This window comes from Phaenicophaeus curvirostris, chromosome 9 (assembly GCF_032191515.1).
Source record: "Phaenicophaeus curvirostris isolate KB17595 chromosome 9, BPBGC_Pcur_1.0, whole genome shotgun sequence".
Classification (NCBI taxonomy): Eukaryota; Metazoa; Chordata; class Aves; order Cuculiformes; family Cuculidae; genus Phaenicophaeus; species Phaenicophaeus curvirostris.
The window spans coordinates 35329518-35342833 of record NC_091400.1 but is presented as its reverse complement, the minus strand read 5'-3'; the positions used below and the strand labels follow the sequence as shown (position 1 = coordinate 35342833).

Below are 13316 nucleotides of genomic sequence, written 5' to 3'. Positions count from 1 at the left end.
GCGGCTGTGAAATAAATACCCCGTGCTGTGTCAAACGCTCGTCCGCCCCATTGCTCCCCGATCCTCTCTTGTGCCACGGGGTGCGGGGGGGTCCCAGCTGCTGCCCCCTCAGGTAGGGTGGGCTGGGGGTCGGGGTGACCCTGGGTTTGGTCCCTGCACTCAGCGGACATGAGGCTGGGGTTGACCTCCCTCAACAGGGTATCGGCCCCAATTATGCTCCCCCCTCAACTCTCTCCAGGACCCCAGCCCCAAAATAACTCCCTCTGCCCACCCTGCAAGGGCCTGAGCCATAGCAGGACCCAGAACTGCCCCCGTCCCCATCCCACACCCCAACCTATGCCCCCTTCCCCCAAGAGCATGACTCAGCCCTACATCCCTTACAGGACTCCCCCATCCCCAATCCCACCCCCACCTCAGACAAGACCTCCACCACCCCCGCCACTTGGCACCACGGGACACCAGTGCCTTGATTCACAGCATTTATGGCTCTAGGGAGAAAATAAAATAAAACAAACCCCAAACCTCCTCAGTTTGGGGTCGCCGGCATCTGGCAAAGGCACCTTGTTGCATCCCCCACCCACTCTCCACCTATCCCAGCGTTTGTCCCGGACACCACCAGGAATAAAGAAGGAAAATGGCAGCTCCATCCCTCACATAAGCTCCCCAGGACAAGGGGTCAGAGTTTGCTAGGCAGTCCTGGCTGCCGCTGGAGCCGCCAGGCAGCCCGCACCCCCTCGCTTGCCTGGTTGAGCCTGGCGAAAGCCTCAGGCTTGCCAGTGTGGTGGTAACACGCGATGAGGGGCTGCAGGACGGTGATGGGGATGCAGAAGTTGAGGTGGGGGTAGGTGGCCCCCACGCTGGCGTCCCGGGTGTTGCTGGCCACAATCCCTGGTGGGGAGAAGAGTGATGCCCACGTCACTGGGTCGGGCAGGGGGCAGTCACGGGACCCCAACACCCACAGGAGACCCCCAGCTTACCCAGGAGCTGACCGCTCTGGGAGGAGACGAGGGGGCCACCGCTGGAGCCCCCGTGGACGGCGCAGGTGGTCTGCAGCATGACAGGGCGCCCGGCCACTGCCACCACGGCTGAGAGGACCCCTGCTGTCACCGAGGGGCCGCACGCTCGCCCCAGTGCCCCAAAGCCCACCACGCTCACCTCCTCTCCTGGAGTGGGGAGAAGTAGGTGCAATGAGGTGACCCCCCCCAAGCCTGGCACTCTGTGTGTCCCCCCAGCTGCTTACCTGGGAGGAAGGTGTTGGCCATGTGCAGGGGGACAAAGCCTGGCACACTCTCCTCCAGCTCCACCACTGCCACGTCAAAGGGGGACGATTCCTCAGTGGCAAAGACCACACGCCCACCAAGGGTGGTGGCAGCCCTAAAGACACGGGATGTGACCGGTCACCATGTGGGGGACAGAGGGTAGGGGACAAGGTGGGGGACACGCAGCCGCACTCACCGTCCAGGCCTGGCTTCCAGCGTCACCTGGAGCGGGACCCCCTTCTCCACCACGTGCCGGCAGGTGAGGAGCAGCTGGGGGCCCAGCAGCACCCCTGAGCCCCACGCTGCCCCACACTCCACCAGCACCACCCAGCCCAGGCGGTCCCGTCTGCCTCCCGCCCGCACCGCTGCCGCCACGGGCACCGCGGGCACCGCCACGCCGGCTTCGTCCAGGACGCTGGCACTGCTGTGCAGGATGGCAGCGAGGGAGCAGAGCAGGGTGAGCCCGACCCACTCGGCGCCCTTCCAGCAGAAGGAAGCGGCGATGACGGCCACCAAGCAGGGGCCGGTGGCGGAAGGCAGGAAGGCGCCGCCGCCCTCGGTGCCGGGCAAGCAGCGCGCGTCGGTCAGGACGAGGGCGTTCTCCTCGCCGGCCAGGTTGCTCACCACCCCTCTGCTGAGGGTGTTGAGGAAGAGGTCGGGGCAGAGGGTGCCGAAGGGGGAGCCGCAGGCCAGCAGCCCCTCGCCCTTGCGCAGGCCGCTGGCGCTCGCCCGGGCCGTCCAGCCGCCCGCGGGGCAGTCGAGGCCGGGCACCCGCAGCCACGCAAACCAGTGCAGGGCCTGCCGCTCGCCGCCCCCCGCCTCCCCGCCGAAGCGCCACTGCTCCGCGGGGCCGAAGACCCTCGCCAGCGCCCGCTGGAAGGCGCCGCACGGCACCAGGGCGAGCAGGCGCGCCTCGTGCTGCCGTGTGGCGGCGTCGAGGCCGCGACGCGGGGGCCGCAGCACGAGGAGGCGCAGGCCGGGCCGCAGGGCGTCGAGGCGCAGGGCGCCGGGCAGGGCCCAGGCCGCGGGGCCGGCCCGCAGGAACGGGGCGAACGCGGCCCCCGGGCACAGCACCAGCCCGGGGCGGCGGCTCAGCACCACCGCGCTGCAGCTGCGGGGGGAGGCGGACGGGCCCGACACGCTCACGGCGCAGCAGGCCGGCTCCTCCGCCATGGCGGAGGCCGCGGGGAGCGGGAGGGGCGAGGGGGGCGGGGCGGGGCGGTCCCGCCCCGCCCCGCCCCCTCGCCCCTCCCGCTCCCCGCGCGCGCTGGCCCCGCCCCCTCACCAAGCCCCGCCCCCCCAGCCCGGTGGCCACGCCCCTTCCCGCCATTGGCTGCGGCGCGCGACGTGGCGGCGCCCCCCCCCCCCCCCCCCAACCGCCTTGATTCAACCCCAAAACGAGCGCCGGGGTGCGACGAGACGCCAGACGCCTCTCTCTCAGGAGGCCCCTCTCTCGCAGGAGCTCCCTCTCTCTCTCAGGAGCACCCCCTCTCTTCCAGGAGCTCCCTTTCTCTCTCAGGAGCCCCCCCTCTCTCTCCCAGGAGCCCCCTCTCTCTCTCAGGAGCCCCCTCTCTCGCAGGAGCTTCCTCTCTCTCTCAGGAGCCCCCCACTGTCGCAGGAGACCCCCCTCTCTCTCTCAGGAGCCCCCCCTCTCTTCCAGGAGCCCTCTCTCTCTCGCAGGAGCCCCCCCTCTGTCGCAGGAGCCCCCCCTCTCTCTCTCAGGAGCCCCCTCTCCCTCAGGAGCCCCCCCTCTCCCTCTCAGGAGCCCCCCCTCTCTCTCCCAGGAGCCCCCTCTCTCCCTCTCAGGAGCCCCCCTCTCTCCCTCTCAGGAGCCCCCTCTCTCTCTCGCAGGAGCCCAGTCTCTCCCTCTCAGGAGCCCCCCCTCTCTCGCAGAAGCCCCCCCTCTCTCACAGAAGCCCCCTCTCTCTCGCAGAAGCCCCCTCTCTCTCGCAGAAGCCCCCTCTCTCTCGCAGAAGCCCCCTCTCTCAGGAGCCCCCCCCTCTCTCTCTTGCAGGAGCCCCCTCTCTCTCTCAGGAGCCCCCCCTCTCTCACAGGAGCCCCCCCTCTCCTTCCCAGGAGACCCCCCTCTCCAGGACGCAGCACAGCCACCCCACAGCCGGGTTGGGCCCAAGCGCGACCTTTATTGACAGGGCGATACCTCGGTTCAGGATCTGGTGAAATCGCTAAACACCGTTAAATATCCTTTTATAAAACCCCATCCCGACTCCAACCTACACACAGTGAGCGCTGAACTAAAATGTTAGAAGGGATGCTGTTTATGTGAACACTTCCTTTAAAAAATATAATTGCTTTTTCCTTTTCTTGTGGCTTTTAAGTCAATTGCCCACAGTGGTGAGACGCGCTCTCCCTTGCAGCTGTTACAGCGCGGCGAGCCGAGCCTGACTTCCCAAATCCCCCTGGCCCTGCCATAACTGAACCAAATGGGACAAGCTGCACCTGTGTGCAGGACGGTGCTGTCTTCCCGTCCCATGGAAAAGAGTTGTGTCACCACTGTGTATCGGGCAGCCAAAAACCCAGAGTCTCTTGGTCAATGCCAGGACGCGGTTGGAAAGCCTTCCGTGTTCAAATAGAAAAGTCTGTAGGAAGCTGTAACAGGATCAGTCCAGAGGAGGAAAACCCTTGTGTCTGCCAGAGCGTCAGTCAATGTACTGCGATAGCCAGCGGAAGCCCTCGCCGTAGCCTTGCCGCTTCAGCACGCTGCACATGAACACCTCCATGGGGCGCGCGTTCAGGTCCTTCAGTGGCACATTTCCCTAGGGAAATCCAAAGGGAAGTCACAACTGTGCCCCTGTCACTCTCAGGGGAGTGGAAACCCAGCCACCACCACCGACAGAAACCCAGGAGGGACTGGCCCACACCCGCAGGAGAGCAGGCATTAGAAACACCGAAGCAATTCATTTTCCAGGCACTGTGTAACGTGCCTTAGGGCGTGATTAATTCCCTAATTGTTGTAGAGGTAGCACACTTCAGGCAGCTTCCGAACTTTCCTGTGCGTGTAATTATTATCAGCTTGGTCAATGTTGTGAATAAATTTAATGTGTTTATCGAGTGAGCCTTCCCTTGGCTGTGGATGATCTGAGGTTTGGACACCTCCCTACCTTGCCCGTGGTCTGTCCGTAGAGCCCAAAGATCTCCCGCAGCTTCTCCTCACTGATGGCCTCTGGTCTGTCGATTTTGTTACCCAGGATAAGGATTGGCACGTTGGATATTGTCTCATCCGTCATGAGTGCCTGCACGTGAGATGGGAGGGTTAACCACGGGCAGAACAAATGCTCACAATTCAAAGAAAACTGGTTTTGTTTCTGCTCTGTAACCACCAAGGGTTATTTTCCTGAGCCACAGCACCCCTGCGGAAGAAGAATCTCTCTAGAAAGGCTTCTCAGCAGCACCTCCTATCTAAACCCACAGGTCCGTAAGAAACTTCTTCAAAGGCTGCTCCAGAGCCCATGGTCGACCCGCAGGAAAGGCATCCAGGATTCCCCGGCTTATAAATCCATACTGATCCAATCCCTGCATAAAGCAACGCACCAGATCCTACACAGGCACGTACTTCAGCTGCCACATCATAAAGGGTGCAATGGAAGTGGAAATCCAGAGCACACTTTCCAGCCCCAGGAAGAACGCTATTTATAGTTTAGCTACTCTGAGGTCTGGGGGGAGGAAAAACACCAGAAAGATATATACGTTAAGCTCCACTTTGGATTCCATAAGACGGGAGTGGTCTGCACAGTCCACCAGGAAGACGATCCCGTTGATAGCTGGCAAGTAGTTCTTCCACACGCGGCGAGCTGGAACACAGAAATAAACGACACTGGGAAAACAACAGCCCAAACCACTCCGATTTCCCCCAGGCAGGGTAAGACCTGCCAGCAAAGGGATCTGCAGCCAGGTAGTGTGGAGAGCCAGCTACACTCTCCCTGCTTTCCTAAGTAAGTGACAGCTGCCTTTCTACCCAGGGTGTCTTTCTTCCAAAAAGAGCAGAGAAGCTTTTCTGAGAACTTCTAGAGTCTAAAAATAGGAATTAAGCAATTATTCAAAAGAATGAAGCCTATGACGCGCAAATCTTCCACAGCTAAAAACATTCCAGTCAGTGGAGCAGGGACTATCAGTATTTTATTCCCAAACTGCTGGAAATAAGTACAAGTACTGAACCACTGATGTGCTACGGCCAGGAGGTTTTTCCCCATACAGAAACAATTTCAGCAACAAATACTCAGGTACTGCCAATTCCTATCCCTCTTTAGTCATGTTTTGTTCAGGCAGTTTGGATTGTGGCCGACATGGGAAGGCTGATCTCACAGCGTGCTCCCGCTCAGCAGCTCCACTGTTACCTTGCTCGTGTCCCCCCAGGTCGAAAGTGGTGAAGGTCATTCCAGCAATTGTCAACTCCTCTGATGCTGCAAAGAACAATACAGACTGTTTTTTGAGGAAAACAAAGTGGCTGTCACAGCCAGAGCTTCCTATGGATTTCCACTAACAACAAACACGCTCCTCATCCCAGGTACCCTGTAGAATTCAGGAATACCCTGCAAAATTCCATCACTGAAGCAGGGGTTGTTTCACAAAACCAGGAGCAGGTTAATTATTTCTCCTGCCTCCCCACTTAAGCTCATGCTTATTAATCTGCAATTATCCTTTCCATTAGAAGCCCACACCCTCCTCAGAGCAGCATGGCGTTATCCAAACCCCACCACTCCCAGAGTCCTCTGCCTTCTACTTGGGAGAAAACTCTAAATCCACTCCAACTCAGGCAACAAATGTCTGGCTGGAACCTCAGATGCAGTTTTAAGACCCTTAAAGTCCATCTCCCCAATCCAGAGTTATCACGAAAGCACCTTCTGACACTGTACCTCCAAAATTAACATGGAAAATCCCCACTGGGAGGCTGGTGAGGCTCCATGGCTGGCAGACTTACTCGGATGTAGCGTTGGGACGTGTTGCCCCAGCCTGTCGTCTTTCAGCATGTGCAGCAGAGTAGTTTTCCCTGCATTATCCAAGCCCAGGAACACTAGTTTTCCAGACTTCTTGTACAAACCTGACAGGAAAACACACAAGGAAGAAAAACTCCAGCGGGCTTATCTCATCATCCAGACAGGAACCTGTTTATGTACAAACCCCTCTCCCAGAGCTACAATGCTACACTGACAATACTTCCATTGCACGGACAAAGAACAGCCAGAACAGCTGGTATGGCTGTAAGTGGTTTTACCGAGGCAACACCTACAGCAACAGACATTTTCTAAGCTCGTATTTCTACAAGCGAGGTAGTTTTTTCTCAGACAGAACCCAGCAACTGAGTATTACTGATCTGCCACAGGTCACGGTCACAGGTCAAGCTAACACTGTGAATGGGGAAAATGGAATAAACTGATGACAACAGGAGGCAAGTTGTGGAAGAAAGAGCTCAAAGCATGAAATGTGACATCATTTCCTTTGGATAAGCAAATTATTTCCACTTCCAGGTACACATCTGCACAGAGAAGTTCCCTTCGGTTCCCAACAAGGCTCATCCCTCCAAACAGAGCACGCCCCGTTCTGCTCTGGAATCCATGACTCGGGTGGGAGGTGCTTCCCTATGGAGGCTGCTGCCCCGCACGGGTCACCCGGCACTGAGCAAAGCTATTGCCACCGCCCCCGCCGCACAGCAGGGCCAGCGGCCAGGGGCCAGCAGCCGCCCGGGCCGAGATCAAAGCCAAACCGGACCCGGGGGGCCGGGGAGCAGCGACGTTACCCAGGAACTGCAGCACGCTGCTGAAGCCGTTGTAGAGCCACTCGAAAAGGAACGACATCGCTGGAGATCGATGGCCTGCGGGGACAGAACCGAGTGTCACGACCGGGGGGGCCCCGCGCCGAAGCCGAGGAACGGCGACCGCGGGGCCGGTGCGGTCCCGCCTTCTTCCCTCGACCGTGCCTCCCTCCCAGCTACCGGGCCCGGGCCCAGGCCCGTCACCGGACCCGACCCCGGCGCCCACCAAAGCCAACCCGGCCCGCGCCCCGCTACCCTCCGGCCGAGCCCAGCGGCCCCGGCCCCGCGCTCACCCCCGGCTGCCCCCGCGCCGCCGCCGCCCCCGCGCCTCGGCAGCCGCCAGCGCCCGCCGGAAACGCGTCCGCCGGCTCCCGCCCCGCCCACTTCCGCTTCCGCGTCGCCGCGCTGGCGCGAGGCCGCGCCCCTGCCGTGACGTCAGAGAGAGGCTCGCGCACGCGTAGCCGCGGGGACGCCGGGTGTGCGGGACGCGAGTTCGAGGCCGCTGAGGGAGGAGGAACCCGCCGGCCCCGGCCCGGGGCTGCGCAGCAAAAAAAAAAAAAAAAAACACCCCGGGAACGGCCCTGGAGACGCCGACAGCGAAATTACAGAGAGAAAAACCACGAGGGGCACCACAGTGAGCGCGCGCGGCAGCGTCTGTGCTGAGGGGGCGCCAGGGAGCGGCGGCACGAGGGCTCCGCTCGAGGGCTCCTGGGCACGGGCTGAAGGTCCCGGGGAGGGCCTGGCCAGGCCCCCTGGGGCAGTGTGAGGAGGCAGGGGGCAGTGCCCTGATAGCAAAGGGAGAGCTCAGGTGGTGAGGGGCAGCGGTGCTGCCTCCTGCCCGGCCTGCAGCCCGGCCGCACGGGTCAGGCCACACCCCAAGGTGAGGATGCAGGGAGCACCTGATCCTGAGCTCCCTCAGCTCTAACTTGCCGGTGGAAAAAAACAAGGGAGAAATCACCAGGCTTCAGAGGACAAGTATCAGGCACAGAAAAAATCAAGTAAGACTTTAGGGCCAGCTAGCTAGTGAAGTGGCTGGAGAACAGGCCTTACGAGGAGCGGCTGAGAGAGCTGGGGGTGTTTAGCCTGGAGAAGAGGAGGCTGAGGGGAGACCTCATTGCTCTCTACAACTACCTGAAAGGAGGTTGTAGAGAGGAGGGAGCTGGGCTCTTCTCCCAAGTGACAGGGGACAGGATGAGAGGGAATGGCCTCAAGCTCCGCCAGGGGAGGTTTAGGCTAGACGTTAGGAAAAAATTCTTTACAAAAAGGGTCATTGGGCACTGGAACAGGCTGCCCAGGGAGGTGGTTGAGTCCTTTCCCTGGAGGTGTTTAAGGCACGGGTGGATGAGGTGCTGAGGGACATGGGTTAGTGTTTGATGGGAACGGTTGGACTCGATGATCCGGTGGGTCTCTTCCAACCTGGTTATTTTGTGATTCTGTGATTCTGTTGTGGATGGTGTTTGGGATTGGTGTGAGTGGTGAGGGTGAGTTGTTGTGTTGGGGGGGGTGTTTGTTGTAGGCCGCATGCGCAGGACCGTCCGTTGCTGGGCGTCAGGAGCCCAGCGCTGCGCGCCTCCGCCTGCTTTTTTCTGGGATTTTCCTGGTTCAGGGAAGCGCCCCGCCGCCTCAAATGTCCACCCCACCGCAGGACTCAGCATCCTGCCGCTGGATGCTGCTGAAGAAGCAGTCTTCAGATGTTTCCTCAAAGCTGCTGTGAGTGAAACGCTGTGGTGCTGGATTAGTGCTTGCTCCCCTCATTCTCTTGTAGTCCACTCTGGAGTGATAACATCTGAGGTGCCAGTCGGCCCATCTCCTTTACCTTTTGTCAGTGGCCCCCACGGTAGCAGACAGTGGATTGCAGTGCAACCCCCACCAATGTGTACGAATCCAGAGAACTCGGGGTCATTCATCAGGATGTTTAATCACAAAAAACTCATAGTATTCCTATTCACAAATCATCAAGCAGAGGGCTGGTGACCATGGGCCAGTTTGGTCATCCTGATAGGCAAACAGGTGACAGAGACATAATGGCCAATTCTCCCCTACTTCTTGCTGCACAGATGGGCTTGGTTACAGCCACCGATATGGAGTGGCCACCAGCCCTCCACCTGGCCTCTCTCCTCTCCTTGGCTCAGCAAAGAAGAAGCTTTGGGGCCAGGAGATATGTTGGGGTGGTGAGGTGTTGTGTTCTAGGGTGTGTTTCTCGTAGGGCGTGTGGGCGTGGGTGTGTGTTGTGAGGTGTTTGGGGTTGTTTATTGTTTCTGTTGGCGGGTGTGTGTGCTGTGTGCTGTGTGTTTTGTGTGTTTGTGTCGGGTCTGTGTTGTGTTAGTGTTGGTGGGGTATTTAGTGTGTGTGTGCATTGTGGAGCACGCGAGGTGTATTGTGCAGGAGAGGCTGCGGGTGCTGGGAGGCAGTGGGTGCCTACGGCCACACCACCCTGAGAACGCCCGATCTCGTCCGATCTCGGCAGCTAAGCAGGGTCGGGCCCGGTTAGTACTTGGATGGGAGACCGCCTGGGAATACCGGGTGCTGTAGGCTTTTGCTCCTGGGCCGAGCGTGGCGGTGGCTAATCCTTGGTTTGAGCTGCGTGCAGGGATGCGGAGTCGGCCAGCTCCCTGGGCGGCCGGTTGCAGTGCCCGAGAGCCCTTTGGGTGAAGAGATTTTTTCGGAAGGTTGCGTGGTGCTACTTGAGGCCGTTGCCTCTTGTCCTGTGTGGCGTCCCTGGGGAGAAGAGAGCAAGGGGCGCCTGGCTGGAGCCTCCTGCCTGTCGGGGAGTTGTAGAGAGCGCTAAGGTCTCCTTTCGGCCAGGCTCCTTTGGTGTGGGCTGAGGAAGCCCGTTTGCGTCACCGACTCCTGCCGGGAACGGGGCTGCAGTGGCGGCGTTGGGCTTGTCTGGAGGCGCCGCACCCCCTGTCAAGGCTTTGTGGTGGCGAGGGTGCGAAAAGTGGAGAGAGGATTTGAGGTGCCTCCTGAGCAGTGTGGAGGCGTGGGTGAGAGGCCGTTGGGTGTCCCTGGGGTGCGTTTGTTTGTGTGCTGGAGGCCAGGCTGCTGTGGGTGGTGTTTGGTGGTGGTGAGGGGGGTGAGGGGGAGGTGTTGTGTTGTGGGGTGAGTTTGTCGTAGGGCGTGTGGTGGTGTGTGTGTGTTGTGAGGTGTTTGGGGCTGTTTGTGTGTGGGGTGTGTGTGTTGAGTGCGTTGCGTTAGGTGTTTGTGTTGTGTGTGTGTTGTGTTAGTGTTGGGGTGTGTGCAGTGAGTGTGTGCGCTGTGGAGTGAGCGAGGCGTGTCGTGCAGGAGAGGCTGCGGGTGCTGGGAGGCAGCGGGTGCCTACGGCCACACCACCCTGAGAACGCCCGATCTCGTCCGATCTCGGCAGCTAAGCAGGGTCGGGCCCGGTTAGTACTTGGATGGGAGACCGCCTGGGAATACCGGGTGCTGTAGGCTTTTGCCCTCCTTGGAGGGGGGCAGCATTTGGAGGGCTGCGCTGTGCTGCTCTGTCCCCCCTTTTTGTGGAGCCTGGGAAGAGAGGTGCGCAGGGAGGGTGTCGTTGCCCGCATTCTCCGCAGGGCCCCCTCCCACCAGAGCAGGCTGCTCCAAGCCCCGTCCAGCCTGGCGTCGACCACTTGCAGGGGTGGATGGGGCTTCTCTGAGCAAGCTGTTGCAGGGCCCCTCCAAAGCCTGCTTGGGAAGAGCTTCCTCCTTCAGTCTAGTTGAAATGTTCCCCTCTCCAATTTGTCGGCATTGCCCCTCGTCCTCTCAGTCCACACCTTTCTGCCAAGTCCCTGCCCAGGTGGGTTGCGCGGAGCCCTTCAGGCATGGGAAGGCCTCTGTGCTGAATGTGTCCCGGGAGCCTGGTGTTTTCCCGGCTCAAGAAGCCCAAGTCTGTCAGGCCGTCCCCGTGTTCCTCAAGAGGTGTCAGCGGGGAAAAAAAGCCCGCTTGGTTGAGCAAGGAAATCGTGAGGGACTTGAAGAAGAAGAGGAATGTCTATGAACTTTGGATGGAGGGGCAGGTGTCTCGGCTGGACTACAGGGAGGAAGCGAGATGGTGCAGATTCAAAATCAGGAGGGCTAGAGTCCCACTAGAGGTCAGATAACAGAAAATGTTTCTATAAAGATATTAACAGGGAGAATATTTGGTCCTTCTTGGCTGCAAAGGGAACAACTGTGACAACAAAGGATGAGGACATGGCTGAAGTACTTAATGCCTTCTTTGCCTCAGTCGTTAATAGGAAGGCAAGCTTTCCCTGTGTGTACATCCCCAGGAGCTAGAGGAGCAGAACAAAGCTGTGATGACCCAAGAGGAGGTGGTCAGAGACTTGCTTGCCCAGCTAGACATGCAGAGGTCTATGGGGCCGGATGGGAGCTGTCTGAGAGTCTTGAGGGAGCTGGCGGACGTGCTTGCCAAAGCGCTTTCCATCTTCTTCCAGCGGTCCTGGCTGACCGGGGCAGTTCCACCGGACTGGAGGCTGATGTTGCGCCCGTGGACAAGAAGGGTCCCAGGGAGGACCCAGGAAACTACAGGCCTGTCAGTCTGACCTCAGTGCCGGGGTAAGTCATGGAGCAGGTGATCTTGAGTGCTATCATGAAGCACACGCGTGGGAAGCGGGTGATCAGGCCCAGTCAACACGGGTTCCTGAAAGGCAGGTCTTGCCAAACTAACCTGATTGCCTTCTATGACCAAGTGACCCGACTAGCGGATGAGGGAAAGGCTGTGGATGTGGTCTTCTTGGAGTCGAGTAAAGCCTTTGACACGGTTTCTCGTAGTGTTCTGCTTTGGAAACTGTCAGCCTGTGGACTGGACAGGCACTCTCCTGGGTGGAGAAGTGGTTGGATGGCCGGGCCCAGAGAGTGGTGGGAAATGGAGTTAACTCCAGCTGGAGGCCAGTTCCAAGTGGTGTCCCCAGGGCTGAGTGCTGGTTCCAGCCCTGTTCAGTGTCTTTATCAATGACCTGGAGGAAGGGATTGAACACACCCTAAGTAAGTTTGCGGATGACACTAAGCTGGGTGGACGCGTGGATCTGCTGGAGGGTAGGGAGGCTGTTCAAAGGGATCTGAACAGGCTGGACTGCTGGGCTGAGACCACTGGGATGAGGTTTAACGCAGCCAAAGGCCGGGTCCTGCACTTGGGGCACAACAACCGTGTGCAGGTACAGACTAGGAGAAGACTGTCTAGAAAGCTGCCTGGAGGAGAAGGACCTGGGTGTGTTGGTTGACAGCAACTGAACATGAGCCAGCAGTGGCCCAGGTGGCCAAGAAGGCCAATGTCAGGTTGGCTTGTATCAGAAACGGTGTGACCAGCAGGCCCAGGGAGGTTCTTCTCCCCCTGTACTCGGCACTGGTGAGACCGCTCCTTGAACACTGTGTTCAGTTCTGGGCCCCTCACCGCAAGAGTGATGTTGAGGCTCTGGAGCGTGTGCAGGGAAGAGCGATGAAGCTGGTGAAGTGTCTGGAGAACAAGTCTTCCGAGGAGCGTCTGAGGGAACTGGGGTTGATTAGCCTGGAGAAGAGGAGGCTGAGGGGAGACCTTCCTGCTCTCTACAACTACCTGAAAGGAGGTTGTAGAGGGGAGTGAGCTGGCCTCTTCTGGCAAGCGTCAGGGGACGGGAGGAGGGGGAACGGCCTCAAGCTCTGCCTGGGGAGGTTGAGACTGGAGATGAGAACAAAATGTTTGAAAGAAAGGGTGATTGGAGGGTGGAAGAGGCTCCCCAGGGAGGTGGTTGAGTGGCCGTCCCTGGAGGTGTTTAGGAGAGGTGGCTGAGGTGCCTTGGGGCAAGGTTTAGGGGCAGATAGGAATGGTTGGAGATGCTGGTGGTGGGGGTCTTTTCCAAGCTGGTGTTTGTGTTTTGTTGTTGTTTTGCGTGTTGTGTTGTTGTGTGGGAGTGGGTAGTGGTAGGTGTAGGGGCAGCGTGTTGTGTGTGTAGGCGTGAGGAGGTGCTGTGTGTTGCGGTGTGAGCGAGGCGTGTTGTGCGGGAGAGGCTGCGGGTGCTGGGAGGCAGCAGGTGCCTACGGCCACACCACCCTGAGAACGCCCGATCTCGTCCGATCTCGGCAGCTAAGCAGGGTCGGGCCTGGTTAGTACTTGGATGGGAGACCGCCTGGGAATACCGGGTGCTGTAGGCTTTTGCTCCTGGGCCGAGCGTGGCGGTGGCTAATCCTTGGTTTGGGCTGCGTGCAGGGATGCGGAGTCGGCCGGCTCCCTGGGCGGCCGGTTGCAGTGCCCGAGAGCCCTTTGGGTGAAGAGATTTTTTCGGAAGGTTGCGTGGTGCTACTTGAGGCCGTTGCCTCTTGTCCTGTGTGGC

At 59.5% G+C, this 13316-nt stretch overlaps 2 protein-coding genes and 3 non-coding genes across 6 annotated transcripts; 3 read left to right on the top strand and 2 right to left on the bottom strand.

The window, feature by feature from the left end:
* Positions 1-466: 466 nt before the first annotated feature.
* TYSND1 (trypsin like peroxisomal matrix peptidase 1) lies at positions 467-2455 on the bottom strand. Of its 2 annotated transcripts, XM_069863217.1 has the most exons (4): positions 1456-2455; positions 1241-1374; positions 978-1163; positions 467-888 (listed from the first exon to the last, which is right to left on the bottom strand). In XM_069863217.1, exons 1-4 carry the CDS (start codon positions 2430-2432, stop codon positions 677-679), a joined length of 1509 nt encoding a protein of 502 aa, XP_069719318.1. In that variant the 5' UTR covers positions 2433-2455; the 3' UTR covers positions 467-676. The 2 variants fall into 2 exon arrangements, with proteins under 2 accessions (XP_069719318.1, XP_069719319.1); XM_069863218.1 differs by lacking the exon at positions 978-1163.
* Positions 2456-3380: 925 nt separating this feature from the next.
* On the bottom strand, positions 3381-7412 carry SAR1A (secretion associated Ras related GTPase 1A). Its single transcript, XM_069863942.1, has 7 exons — positions 7320-7412; positions 7012-7086; positions 6196-6315; positions 5612-5677; positions 4965-5068; positions 4379-4510; positions 3381-4033 (listed from the first exon to the last, which is right to left on the bottom strand). The coding sequence occupies exons 2-7, from the start codon at positions 7067-7069 to the stop codon at positions 3917-3919; spliced, it is 597 nt and encodes a 198-aa protein (XP_069720043.1). The 5' UTR covers positions 7070-7086; positions 7320-7412; the 3' UTR covers positions 3381-3916.
* Positions 7413-9442: 2030 nt separating this feature from the next.
* Positions 9443-9561, top strand: LOC138724398 (5S ribosomal RNA). Its single transcript, XR_011338028.1, has one exon. It is a non-coding gene; the product is annotated as a 5S ribosomal RNA (ribosomal RNA).
* Positions 9562-10342: 781 nt separating this feature from the next.
* Positions 10343-10461, top strand: LOC138724397 (5S ribosomal RNA). Its single transcript, XR_011338027.1, has one exon. It is a non-coding gene; the product is annotated as a 5S ribosomal RNA (ribosomal RNA).
* A 2557-nt stretch (positions 10462-13018) lies between these two features.
* LOC138724395 (5S ribosomal RNA) lies at positions 13019-13137 on the top strand. The gene has a single exon (XR_011338026.1). It is a non-coding gene; the product is annotated as a 5S ribosomal RNA (ribosomal RNA).
* Positions 13138-13316: the final 179 nt, after the last annotated feature.